The 13,865-nt window shown below is 37.4% G+C and overlaps 1 protein-coding gene across 1 annotated transcript in view; it reads left to right on the forward strand.

The window, feature by feature from the left end:
* The window catches only part of LOC121735297 (frizzled-4), a 42,130-nt gene extending 28,947 nt beyond the window's left edge, over window positions 1-13,183 (forward strand). Inside the window, exons 2-3 of the mRNA XM_042126075.1 lie at window positions 7,256-7,431; window positions 12,009-13,183. Of these exons, the coding sequence (XP_041982009.1) occupies window positions 7,256-7,431; window positions 12,009-12,643 (811 nt within the window). The 3' untranslated portion in view covers window positions 12,644-13,183. The remainder of the gene's footprint in view (window positions 1-7,255; window positions 7,432-12,008) is intronic.
* The last annotated feature ends 682 nt before the right edge of the window (window positions 13,184-13,865 follow it).

Raw genomic sequence — 13,865 nt, forward strand, 5'->3', positions numbered from 1 at the left:
CGGTGAGCTTATGGGGCTTGAATCTTGTTGGGTTAGGTCCGTGTAAATAGTACTCAAGAAGCATCTCGATCTCAAGACGCGGTTCGGCTCTATGATTGGTCCAAATTTTGACACCCAACCAATCACAGAGCCTGAACCTGTCTTGAGACCAAGATGCATCTTGAGTACTGACTATTTATACCGGCCTTAAAGCTATTGCCACAGAATAGATAACTATTGCATTGATTTTATTGCGGGCTTTGAGCGCGGCGACCGTATCAAGAAATTCCGTAACGAAAAAAACCTAACACACCCTACTCCGACCGGAACAGATGTGATTTTGGAAGTCAAAAAGTCTTTTTATTTAAAGGTTTTATTTTATTTTTATTTTATTTGTTTGTTTAAAAGATTTAAACTTCTAAGAAAAACTTATTCATGTTCACGAAGATTATTCTACTTAATCTCCTTTTGACTCAAATGTTGATTTAATAAGGTTTTCATATTTTTATGTGAATTCAAAATTGTGTAGTGTACGTACAGCGCTGCAGCGTCTCCTCTATAGTATTTTGACAAGCTACACTACCCACTGAACCTGCCAAGCTACTTTTATGGTGAAACTTTATACTCATAATATCTGTAGACTGTAGCGGGTAGCCTATGATAGCCTATGATATACTGTTACAACTTTTTACAGCATCCGTACTGTTAGTTCTGTTAGAATAGGCGTTGACATTAATTAAAGATTTTTCTCCCGACTGGTAATACTCGATCGATTAATCAGAGTCAAGACAACACACGATAAAAACTGGCCAGGGTATTCCGGGAAGCAATGGCGTGGTCAAGACTCAAGATTACTTTTATACATTAGCATAGTCTGTAAAAAACTTGGTTATCATTTCTGGGTAATAGGGAGACTTGTACTGCCGATAAAGGGAGAGTTTTTTTTCTTCTGGTGTAATCTATACTAAAATTATAAAGAAAGTGATGAAAATATCTGTAATTTAATCACTCTCAAGCTGTTGAAGCGATTTAGATAAAATTTGGTGTGGAAGTACTTTTTATGATAGTTTTATCCCGAAAACATGTATGTTTCCCGCGCGTTATACGAATGTCGGCGTAAAGTCTTACTACAAAGATTTAAATTGAACAGTTGATTAGAAAAAAATTCAGTACAAAATGGTCTCAAAAAAAATCAATACGATGTTTAAATCTTTTGTGGTAAGACCGCTACTGTTATAAAATTAAATGTTAATTTTGGGTTTGATGGGTAAATCTTACTATTCGACACTTAAAGAAACGGTAAAGCTGCGATAATGACCACTGATTCGTACAGTTAAAGAAACAAAATATTGTTTCGGATTCGCTGTACCACAATTAAATGAATTAATGACCATGTAGGTAAGGATTACTAAGTACAGCTGATATAAAACAGTAGTATCAAAGGTACCTAGTAGCACATTCATAGTATGCAGTATGCACTAAAGTTGTTAAAGAATTAATAATACCTACTCAAAAATCCAAATGCTAGATTGTTTACAAATTCGTGTTAAAAGAAATAAGAATATTATGACGTGGCTTCGTTAAGCCGTGTCTACACTTCATTAACATTGTCATTAAGGTTAAGGTAATAATTATTATGAACAGCAAATAATAATTTATTCCACAATAAAATTACTTGTAGTTCGTTGAAAAAAAAAAAAGAATAGAAGCCAAATGAAACATGATGGTACCAAAAGCCAGTCGCGTGTAATCGCTACTGGCATAAGTGAGAACATCTAACAAGGCAGAACCAGTTCTAAGGCGAGTATTTCCCGGTAATGCACTGATCAATATTTATCAGCTCTCGGGAATATTGTAGGAAGACGATTAAATATCTTCGGTTATGGTATTTTGAGAAAAACTGGCGTGCCTAACGTATAACGATCGATTGTGAATTATTGATTGCATTACGTTTCATGATTCCGAAGTATGTATGTGGACTGTGGTATAAAAGAACAAAGAGTCTTTACGGTCTAGGTATTTTAGGTAGCTTTTTTGGAATCTAGTGAGGCTAGGGCTAGGCAGAGAAGCTTAATAAACTTCCTGACACATAGTAATTGTTCTCCTTATGTATTTAATAAATTTGTGTAGTATCAATTCCAATTTGTAATTATTGAAAGGATTTGATTTTTCTTCAATTGGTATGATATAAAGAGTCAGAAAGACTCTATAAGAGGTTGTAAAGTGTGGTAAAGGAGGTTGTGAAGTGGCGAAGAACTTGAATAATGTTTCGAGAATCAATCCTACGTTCTTCCAGCCAAAACATCGGAGAGGGATTTACTTACTCTACGACTGTGAGCTTTATATACATAGTCCGTATTCTGTATAGGTACTAGGTAGTAATAGTTCTAGTAGTTCTAGTCTATACGGTAAGAAATCTATGCTAAAGATTATAGAATATTATAGATTAAAATATGCCCTTTTCGCAATGTGCATCTATATTTAAAGTATCAGCTGTAATTACATGATCACTTTTCGTCAGCACGAGAGAGTACCTCAATTTCGGAAACAGCCTTTAAGTAAGTAAATAACTAATCTTTTAAGAGTAGTCCACACCGCCCTTTTTTCCATACAAACTTATACGTGGGAGAGCCATGCTTCGGCACGAATGGGCCGGCTCGACCGGATAAATACCACGTTCTCACAGAAAACCGGCGTGAAACAGCGCTTGCGCTGTGTTTCGCCGAGTGAGTTTACCGGAGGCCCAATCCCCTAACCCCTACCCTATTCCCTTCCCTACCCTCAACTATTCCCTTCCCTTCCCTACCCTCCCCTATTACCCTATTCCCCCTTAAAAGGTCGGCAACGCACTTGCAGCTCTTCTGATGCTGCGAGTGTCCATGGGCGACGGAAGTTGCTTTCCATCAGGTGACCCGTTTGCTCGTTTGCCCTCTTATTTCATAAAAAAAAAAAACAAACGTCCCCTGTTTCCTCCCTGGATAATGCTAGTAGAGTTATAATTTTTTTCCTGAGTATCTAGGGCCATTAATACAATGTCCCTATGTTTTCTTTTTTTCATAATTTAATTATTAAATAAGATATGAACGTTCAAAAATCCAAAAAAATGGCCAGATTTTCCGCTGTGTTCAAACTTCCAGAAAACAGATTTAGCTAGATTAAACAAAAAATAATAAAACATAGGAACACAGCTCAAGCCTTTCTTTGATCTTTAATGAAAAAATTACTTAAATCGGTTAAGTTTTGGAGAAGGAATCAGGGGACAACGAATCGTTGATTTTCTGCAGTTGTCTCTATCGCGTTCTGCGGTATAGGCTTGAGGTAAGGGAGACAGCTATAGATATTACACGTACTTTTTTTCATTTCTCTAGCCCCTGGTGTATCCTTAAGAGCGACTTATAATTATTATGATACCATCATCAATCATTTCATTTTTAATCAGAGTATGATCGAAGATCCTTTTAAAAATTCGTCAGCCACCACTATCCCTTGATCCCTCAACGGTTGCAGCGTTCCTTGACATTTAAGGGCAGATGTGGTCCTGTTCTCTCTGGTTAATGTTGGACATGAATCCATATTTAGCCACCTGCTTTGAACTCGTTTGCCATTTTAGGCTTGTAAAGGTGCAATTGTTGATGAAAAAGTGTATTGACTATGGCAAAAGACTTCTAGGTAATAGACAAAGTTCAGTTGAAGACTGGGACTAAGTGACCAATTATTATAGGAAAGGAGTGAAAGGACAGGGATAGTTATAGCATACGTAATTAAATTTTTAAATAATAACCGTCATGTCGGCTTGTTTGTAATAAGACTCTAAGACGAAAAGTTTGACGAATTTTGAGAAGATTCTTCGCAAATGATTTTAAAGAACTATGCGATATTTTCCTGTATATTTCAATTATATTTCTCAAAGTTATACTGTTTATACAAATTACTGGTAAGAAATCTTGGGAGGCTGGGAGTGGTGCATCCTGTTCGAATGCGCAGACGCATACGAATTGAGCGGATAATCGATTTTACGAGTCCCGAAATAAACGGTCCCTCCTCACATCGTTAGACGGGCCGAATTTATTTCCAGTCTGTAATAAACTGTAACTCATAACTACGTCAAGGAACATTCGAGAAGCCGTTAAAAAAAGATGGGGCACCTTAAGAGAGAATAAGGTATTATTCTCTCTTTAGGTACTACATAACCGTTGATGCGTGAGCTTTTGATCCGAATCTCTTTTAATAAGTCTACTTGACTCATCGATTTCTAATTTTTGCATCAGCTCCTTAGTAAAATTTATTGCCTTAGGGTAAATTATTGATGTTATAAAAATGAAACTTTGTAAGAATACTCTACCTGCATAAGTCAAGTTGACGTTTATGTCTCGCGGTTAGCAGATAAAAAATCTTATAAGCGTCGTGTGCGGCATCGTAAAGTAAGTTTTTGCATCCTTAATGTATATTTAAATTAATGAGGTAGGAAAACTTGAAATACTAGTGTCCTCGTTAATAATATTATGTATTCGCAGGAAATCTATTTTCGTTTAATTTTGCAAACACGAGGCTAGGTCTGATTTATTATTAAAAAAATGATGTTTCTAAAATAAGATAAAAACAAATATCTCGATAATATAAATAATAACTAAGTAATAAGTATTGTAAGACTTTTAAAGATATCCATTTTTTTGTAACAAGCACCTTTCATTTTGATGTTAAAGTTATTACCTGGCCTTTTCTAACGGTTATGTAAGGAATAAAAGTTACTACTAATAAATAAACGCTAGCTGGCGTTAATGCCGCAACCAATTCCCTATAACATTTCCTTAATGGTTTCTGCAAAGCAAACACGAATAACAGTAAATTAAACGCAAAAGTAGCATCAAATTGCTTTTGATAACATCCATGTTCCAAGCTTCGATTAAGGTAAATGTACAATAAATATTTTAACACCAGATAATTTTATCACCAAACGACCAGCGTGGATAAGAAAATAAATAAAAAAGTAAAAACATCTCAAAGGCGCCAGTCAATTCGCGCCTTGCCGTAATAACATTTGCATTTTCTTATGAGACAAAAATGTGTTTATTTCTATCGCATCTTATAAAAAATGTCATCGTCACTTATTTCTCAAGACTCTAGGGTCTAGAAGCCCTAGGGTTTAGAAATAAATTATGGAGATGTTACGAAATGTGCCTGTCACACTCCAACTACAAAATAAATTACGGTACCTACTTCTCGTGCAACTACTATGGGCTATTTCGAAATAGCACCAAAGTACACGATTATTATATTTTACTTATTATATTTTTTATATTATATTTTACTCATACTTCTAATTCTTGAAATCTAAAAGCTTTCAGTTTGAAAACACATAAAATATAGTTTTTGTTCACATTTTGCTACGTCGTTTTCGCTCTTAAAACTTTGTAATTCGTCGTTCTCTCTTTTTTCCACGTACAAGTTAAGAAGCTCTTTTCTCGACAAACAATAGTTCAAATCGTGCAAATAATAGTAATGTTAGTTGAAAGCGAACAACTTGTTAGTCGGCGCGGCTCGGCGTCCGGATCAAACAAAGTGTTTAAACACTGATGTTTAACATATCGCCACTTTGGACTCTGTACAAACAGACAGACTGTTTGCTCAAGTGCAACGCCACCTTACCCTACTCCAAATTACTTGTACCTTGCAGCCCAGACCCTTTTTGATATCACCCGAAGTTTTCTAAATAAAGCTGGGGTCTTCTTATGCTGGTGACATGAAACACCGCGACACCTTTTCTGTCCGTTAGGGATTTACTTGTCGCTTGATTCGGGCTTAGTAGAATCTTGTACTATACGTAATTTACAGGGAACTTTAATATAGCGCCAGCGTAGTGTAAACACGGCTTAACTACAGTCGCCTATTTTGTAGGAAAAATGAAAAATAAAAATTTTAGAATTGTATGTTTTCAAACTTTAATTATTATAATTATAATACTGGTCATACCCACTTCAGGTTCACTTCAGCTTCAGGAGTCAGGACCTTTTGATGCCATATCTAGTAGGTACTTAGCCTTCATTTATTAAAAAAAGTTTTTGAATCAACAAAAACTCGTCACCAAAAATACAATGGAAGGAATACCTAACTTAATTATTATCGTTTACACTTAATCGTTAAATATTTCAGTAAGGCCAACCACAGCTTAATAAGGAGCTACCAATAATTTTAATACTAGTCTCAGTGTACCAATTAAAAAACTTGCCGTAGAATCTTAATTCTCAACAACTAGGTACTTTATACGGGGTGTATCCACCTGCTGTCAACAGCTGATTGGCCATATTAATGGCTGCTTAAACTTAAGTTATTAACTGCGATGAGCTTGTAATTGCAATTAAATATTCAGAACCTTCTTATTAATTTTGTCTATTTTAGTAGCAAATATTACACGGATTATGGTAATTATTGGCAATCCATTTGTATAATCTGTCAAAAAAGTGAAGTGAAGAAATTAAAAAGTGGCAACATCGTAGTGTCATCCCTTTCAAACCAATCTAAGAAAAAAGGGATGACAACGATGTTGCCACTTTTTAATTTCTTCACTTTTTGACAGACTATAATCCATTCCTCAATTTTATAGAGCCCTTTATGTTTTAACTGCATATTCGTTAAGAATGTCAACATTCAGACATTTAAAAGAAATTCTTAAGCTTATAAATTAGAAACACTCCCAAGAATGGAAAAGGTATTTGCAAGCAAATTTCTTGTAAGAAATACCTCAATATATAAATTAACTGGTAGTCTAATGTTTATAACATTAGATTATCAGTTAATTTATATTATAGTTACGTAGTAACTATTTAGGTTGGGTTGCAACTTGCACCAGAGGCGTGGTTATAGCTGTTTCAGTTATGGTTAAAGTTATGGTTAGGTATAGTTAAGGCTAACTTAACTTTAACCTTAACTTTGACCACAGAATTTGACAGATGTCTGTTGCTGATCCGACAAGGCTTTAAATGAACGTGGGCGGGGAGCGCTGCTGGTAAAGGAGAACTGTCAAAAATGGCGTTTTTGTATGATGACAGCGATAGTCCCTTTTTCGCCACGTTCATTTAAAGCCTTGTCGAGCTCTATGGTTATGGTTAAGGCGTCCATTTTCTACTTTAACCAAAGATTTGACATTTTTCATTGTAGTTATAGTTATACGGTTATAGTTAAAGTAAGTACTAAGTTGGTGCAACCCACCCTATGTAAGTATTTACTTACTTTTCGTACTTCTCTAACAATCTAACATAATATCTCTCTCTCTTTCTAGGTGGGTAGTAGTAGCTGGTGCGTGGCGAGCGAGTGTACTCCGACCCCCCGGTCCTCCCGGCACCCCCCGGAACTACCGCCACTCCTCCCTCCTCCAGCTAGCGGCTTGGGGGGTCCCGGCCGCGCTGGCCGCTGCGGTGCTCGTCACGAGGGATGTTGATGCTGATGAGTTGACAGGTAAATTGTTTTTTTATCATTGTTTAGACTTCAGAGTTCAGACCATAGACTTTCTTTCATATTATACAGGGTGTAACAAAAATAAGTGATAATACTTTAGGGTGTGTACTGTGTACGTGTTCCTTGTAGAGAGTTCACTGTGAAAGTAGCAGCGCTGAAAGACCAAATTTTTTTTCACTTTTGTATGGGGAAACTCGTGACGCTCGGGCCCTTGTCCATACAAAAGTGAAAAAAAAATTTCGTCTTTCAGAGCTGCTACTTTCACAGTGAACTCTCTACAAGGAACACGTACACACCCTAAAGTATTATCACTTATTTTTGTTACACACACATGAAGATAAACCAGATACTACATCTGGTTTAATTGATCTTTTAGAAGCTGGAGATAGAGTTTTGAATGAAAAAGGTTTTCAAGTAAGCAAGTTTTAGATGAAAGGGGTAAAAAGTTTAAATTATGGCTAATTTGAACGCGCTAATCTCAGGAACTACTGGTCCGATTTGAAAAAATCTTTCAGTGTTAGATAGCCCATTTATTGAGAAAGGCTATAGGCTACATTTTATCACGCTAAGACTAATGAGAGCGAAGAAATAGAGGAAAATGTGGAAAAAATGAGGGAAATTATTTGAAAGGACCTATTTGAACGCACTTATCTCAGGAACTACTGGTCCGATTTGAAAAAATCTTTCAGTGTTAGATAGCCCATTTATCGAGGAAGGCTATAGGTTATATTTTATTACGCTAACACTAATAGAAACGAAGAAATAGAGGAAAATGTGAAAAAACACGGGGGAAATTATTTGAAAGGGCTTATCTCACGAACTACTGGAGAAATTTTTCTGTTATTTGGCACAGATAAGAAGTAGACCACGTGAAGGATCGTATGCTATTTTTTGTGGACAAATTTGTCTGTGAAATATCTAATTTACGCGGGCGAAGCTGCGCGGAACGTTATATTTCCAGTGGTCACGACATCACGCGTAAACGGCTAGACCCATTTTGCTGAAATTTGGTATAAAGATACTTTGAGTCCCGAAAAGGAACATAGGATACATTTTGTCCCAGAAAAATGTACGGTTACTGCACAATATACTTTTATGATTTGCGCGTAAACTATTCAATCTATTTTGATGGAATTTGGTATGGAGATACTTTGAGTCTCGGGAAAGGAGAAGGAATACTAATTTTCTCCCGGAAAATGTACGGTTCCCGCACAATAAACTTTATGATTATCGCCTAAACTATTCAATCTATTGTGATGAAATTTGGTATGGCAATACTTTAAGTCTCGGGAAAGGACAAGGGATACTTTTTATCCCGGAAAATATACGGTTCCCGCACAATAAACTTTTATGATTCTCGCCTAAACTATTTAATCTATTTTGATGAAATTTGGCATGGAGATTGGAGATACTCATTTGAATCTGAGACAAGGAATGTTTTTGTCCCGGAAAAATGTGCGGTTCCCACACAATATACTTTCTGATTTGCGCGTTAACGACTAAATCGATGTACGGGAACAACTATAAACTAAAGTCCACGCGGACGAAGTCGAGGGCAACAGCTAGTCTTTAATATTGCAGCTTCCCGCTATGTATTTCCAGTCGCTCACTTAGTAATACAGTCGCTCGGATAGAATTTTAATATCTGAAATAGATTAATCACAATCCACTTTTTGTAAGCTCGTTCTGGATTTTATTATAAATCAATATTAATCGTTAGTTTAGTTTATTTTTCGCTTACTCAAATTCATACCGCTCAAGTTATTAAAACAGTATGTTCATCATCAGTCGCAAAGTAAGTTTTTATTCGCTCGTTTTATTATTTCCTAAAAAAAACCCTTTCTATGGTCGCCTGCGGATGTGAGGTAAAAAAAGACTAATTCTCTTAATGTAATCATTGTTTAATATGTGAGTAGTAGATTAACTCAAATCAATAAATGAATATTGTATATTTATTTATTGATTGAAAAAGTCGCCTAATAATAACAGCCATAATTTCTCGGTGGATGTGACTTATTGGGCTCAGAGAGATCAACACTCAACACAGACAGAGTACAGATTAACTACAGACACAGCAAAAAAGGGACGCAGAAATAGCTATTCCGGTACAGGATACAGATATTTGAGGGGGACTTAAATTGAGATTGCAAAAAGTTTGACACGACAAAAATATAACTCATGTTTCTGATTGATTAGTGATTGCTTTGGCCCTTTTTCGTTCTTTTGTTGCTTATGGAAATAAAGCTGAAACTTATGGAAATAAATCGATCGACGATCATAATCTCGCACGTAGAGTTCTGAACACGTTTACTAATATATAACTCGAAAATTTAGAACCTTAGAATGGAATAATGCGTACAGAACAACAATTACTAACAAGGTTCACAACTTATATGGCACGATCTAATAAAAAAATCCGGTCATGGTTTACGATCGAGTCCCATTATTTTAACAAGCTTGCGTTACGCTTCACAATCGAATCTTACCGATTAATAATACTCCTTGGATTCGATCGGCGGCGTTTTCAAAGCGATAAAATCTTATAATAGTGAACAGAAGCACGTATTCATACTTTTAGCATTCATTTTGTACGCTTCATTGTAGTACCACATGTGTGGAATCATTCATGGAATGGCGAGCACTCGAAATTCTTGAGGCGCGGGCGGTATGACAAATGCGTTTGGCGAAATTGCTAAAAAATAACTTTCTGCCGCACGCGCAAGGGTGGCGCGTAAAGATGTGGGTACTGAGTAGATGAGTAGTTAATGGTGGAGGTGGTATTAGGTTTATAAAATTATTATTTACATATTTTGTATATTTTAAACACACAGAGTGAGTACTGACTAGTGAGTACTGTAGTCATGGGTGATGGGCTTAAAAATTAACGATAGTACTTGAGGAAATGCCGCACTTTTGCTCTGTTATCAAATATTATAATTCCCTCCGCACTGCATTCTAAAGAACTAGCGGTTCACTTTGAATTCGGTATGAGTTTAACATTACATAAATACAGGTGCATACCGCAAGCCTTATCTCAAAGCGTGTTTTAACGTGCACTGTTCAAATAACATGAAAAATATAGCAACGCGGCATTACAAAATATTATCATAACAACAAAATCCTTAGGCCAAGAGAAATTTTAAAGGAACCGCTTTTATTCCAAACATTTGAGTAGTCGCAGTCGGCAATATTAAAACAGTGTTTATACTTACCGAGTAGATAATAATAAAGATAATCATTACACAATTGCGATAAAAAGATAATATCCAGTAGCCCTGAAACAAAGGATTTTTTTTTTATGGAATAAGGTGGCAAACGAGCAAACGGGTCACCTGATGGAAAGCAACTTCCGTCGCCCATGGACACTCGCAGCACCAGAAGAGCTGCAGGTGCGTTGCCGGCCTTTTAAGAGGGAATAGGGTAATAGGGGAGGGTAGGGATGGGAAGGGAAGGGAATAGGGTAGGGGATTGGGCCTCCGGTAAACTCACTCACTCGGCGAAACACAGCGTAAGCGCTGTTTCACGCCGGTTTTCTGTGAGAACGTGGTATTTCTCCGGTCGAGCCGGCCCATTCGTGCCGAAGCATGGCTCTCCCACGTATAAAAGATGATAAGAATAATACCTGGAAATACCATGATAACCACCATCCAGTACTTATTTAAAATTACTAGTACGCTCCTGTTTCCTATTTGTCAAATATAGAGCCATACGGCAAGGAGCTTTCTCTAGGCTTGAGTCATGTCGCCTATTAAGACTTTACGAGGTAAGGCAGCGACGCTTGCGCTAGGCGACAGCACATTTCGTTCACCAGTTTAGGCTTGAAATTATCAAGTATCGACGTACTTGGTATCCATAATATGGGTCGAACTATATTCATCAACATTTTATCCATGGCTCTATAGTCTATAAGGTTCCGTCTGTAAGATCACAGCAGTCAGCAAAATGATCACGTCCAGTCCTCAGTGCCACTTTTTGTATTCACTTGCATACAAAAGTGAGACTTTCCGTTGCTCACTCCTCCGTTTCGTTACTAACTCAGTGATTAACTCACAAATGTACGATACAGAATCGGCCAAATGCCCTCAGAGCTCAGACCAAAAAAGTGAAGACGTCATCTCGAGTACTGTAAAGAGATCTCTGATCTACAATTTATATAATAATATTATATTACAATCACTCAACTCTTTCAACGGGAAAATGTAATCGAATCTCGCAAACATGAGGCACCGTCTTTCATTATCATGTTACGATACACGAGAGAAGTACTCCAAACCGATTCTCAGGCAACTAAAGCAAGCTTTTTATTTATCCAATCTCGTAAGCGACAGAAAGAAATGCACGGGCATTATTCGAGCCGTTAAATACGACACCTTTCCTCCTCGCACGCTCATATTTCAATTTCAAAACGGCCCTTTTAACCGGGTCCTTATTAATGCAGCGTTTTTTCTCTCGCCGCTCGTGTTTGTGTAGGTGTCCGCTCCGAACCCGCTTTATTGGAAATCGGAATGTTATTCAACTAAAGAATCCGTATCCGCTCGACTTTTTTTTTGCGATACTGAGTTTTCTTTTTTTTTCAGGCACATGCTACGTGGGGAACCAGTCGACTAAGTCGTTGCTGGCGCTCGTGATCATCCCAGAGGCGATTTGTCTGCTGCTTGGGAGTGTGTTCCTGGCTTCTGGTCTTCGCGCTATACTCCGTCGTCCTGTGCCGGTGCCTGCTCCGTCTGCTCTGCTGAACGCTCCCATACAGCACACTGATCAGAATCTGCTGCGATTGGGTGCATTCGCGACGCTGTACGCGGTGCCTTCCGCGTGTATTCTTGCCACATGGATATACGAGTACTCTCTCCGCGATGAATGGCTATCGGCGCCGATGCCATCTGTTCAGCCGTCGATGCAGCCTCGGCCGGCGTTCTGGGTGTTCCTATTTCGAATCTTCGCGACGCAGATACTCGGGGTTATGGTGGCAGTGTGGATAGCGACGCCAAGGCTGAAGGCACTCTGGCGGAGAATGAGCGGGCCCAGTAAGCCGGTGCTAGCCAAGTGCCCTTCAGTACCTCCGCCCACGCCCCTCACTCTGCACTGTTACACCCCTCACCCGCACACCCTGAGTAGGCACTCGCAAAAGTATGCGACCTACCGACCACCGCAGCAGAATTCCTACCGAAAACCCAGGCATTATCACTATTCAGCCGGTGAAACTATTCTATGACCAATTGACGAAATGCTATTCCTTTTCCCAGTGTTGCATTTATAGAATAATGTTCGATTATATTCCAAATCACTCAATGAAGGATATTTTAGTTGGTCGCTTGAAATAAATGAGAAATATTTATTTTAATATCACGAAGATTGAACATTTATATTTTTATTTTTTTATTTTTATTTAACATTTATTGTACACAAGACATTATTCAAAAACAACTGACATGGAAAGACTACACAAAGGAACTGCTTATTTCAATAGAAATTTCTTACAGCAGCCCTACGAAGAAGATTTTGTGGGAGGGCCTGCATTTAAAATGTATGTTTCCTGTGTATTCATAATATTATTAATTATTTTGTAAGGATTTTTGTACACATGTGCCATTCGTTATTAAGTATATATACTAGCTTGAATAGATACAAATTACTTAAATACATTAATAAATTAAATAGCTTTACAATACATACAAAAACACGTCGTCGTTACAGCAGCACGTACACGTAGACTGTAGAGTGTAGGCCATCTATAGACTAGACCAGGGGTTCCCAATCTTTTTCAGCCTGTGGCCCAGTTACACGCCACAATATTTTGTCACGGCGCGGCGCCCTATTTTATATTTTTACCTATTAGAAAAAGATAAGTAAACATCTTTAATGATTATAGTTAGGTCAAGCAAGTAAATGAGGTAAATAATATTAAAAAAAAAAAACAAATATTTAAGTATTTAATCATCTATTACTTATACCTTAACTACATAATTAATAATATTATTTTTTAATATTTGTGATTTCGGATAGGGATGGAGGATCGACTTACAGCGCCCCTTTTGCCTTTCCACGGTGCACCAGGGCGCCGCGGCGCGCAGGTTGGGAACTCCTGAACTGGCTAGTCTATAGGTCTATTATGTGTATAGACCACCTAAACCAGCGCACGCAATGCAAGAAGTCGCCTTCTTGCATTGCAAGTATGTATAGTCTGTCAAAAAAAGTGAAGAAATTAAAAAGTGGCAACATCGTAGTGTCATCCCTTTCAAATCAATGTAAGAAAAAAGGGATGACACTACGATGTTGCCACTTTTTAATTTCTTCACTTTTCTGACAGACTATAGGTACTTTGCTTCTATGCATCAATCGGAAATTTTAACATTTTTAATGTATGAATATGAGAGGTAGTACATAATTTAATTTCATTGTATAGTTTAAAAAATATGTTTCCTTTTAGTTTTAAG

Source organism: Aricia agestis, chromosome 17, assembly GCF_905147365.1.
Source record: "Aricia agestis chromosome 17, ilAriAges1.1, whole genome shotgun sequence".
Lineage (NCBI taxonomy): Eukaryota > Metazoa > Arthropoda > Insecta > Lepidoptera > Lycaenidae > Aricia > Aricia agestis.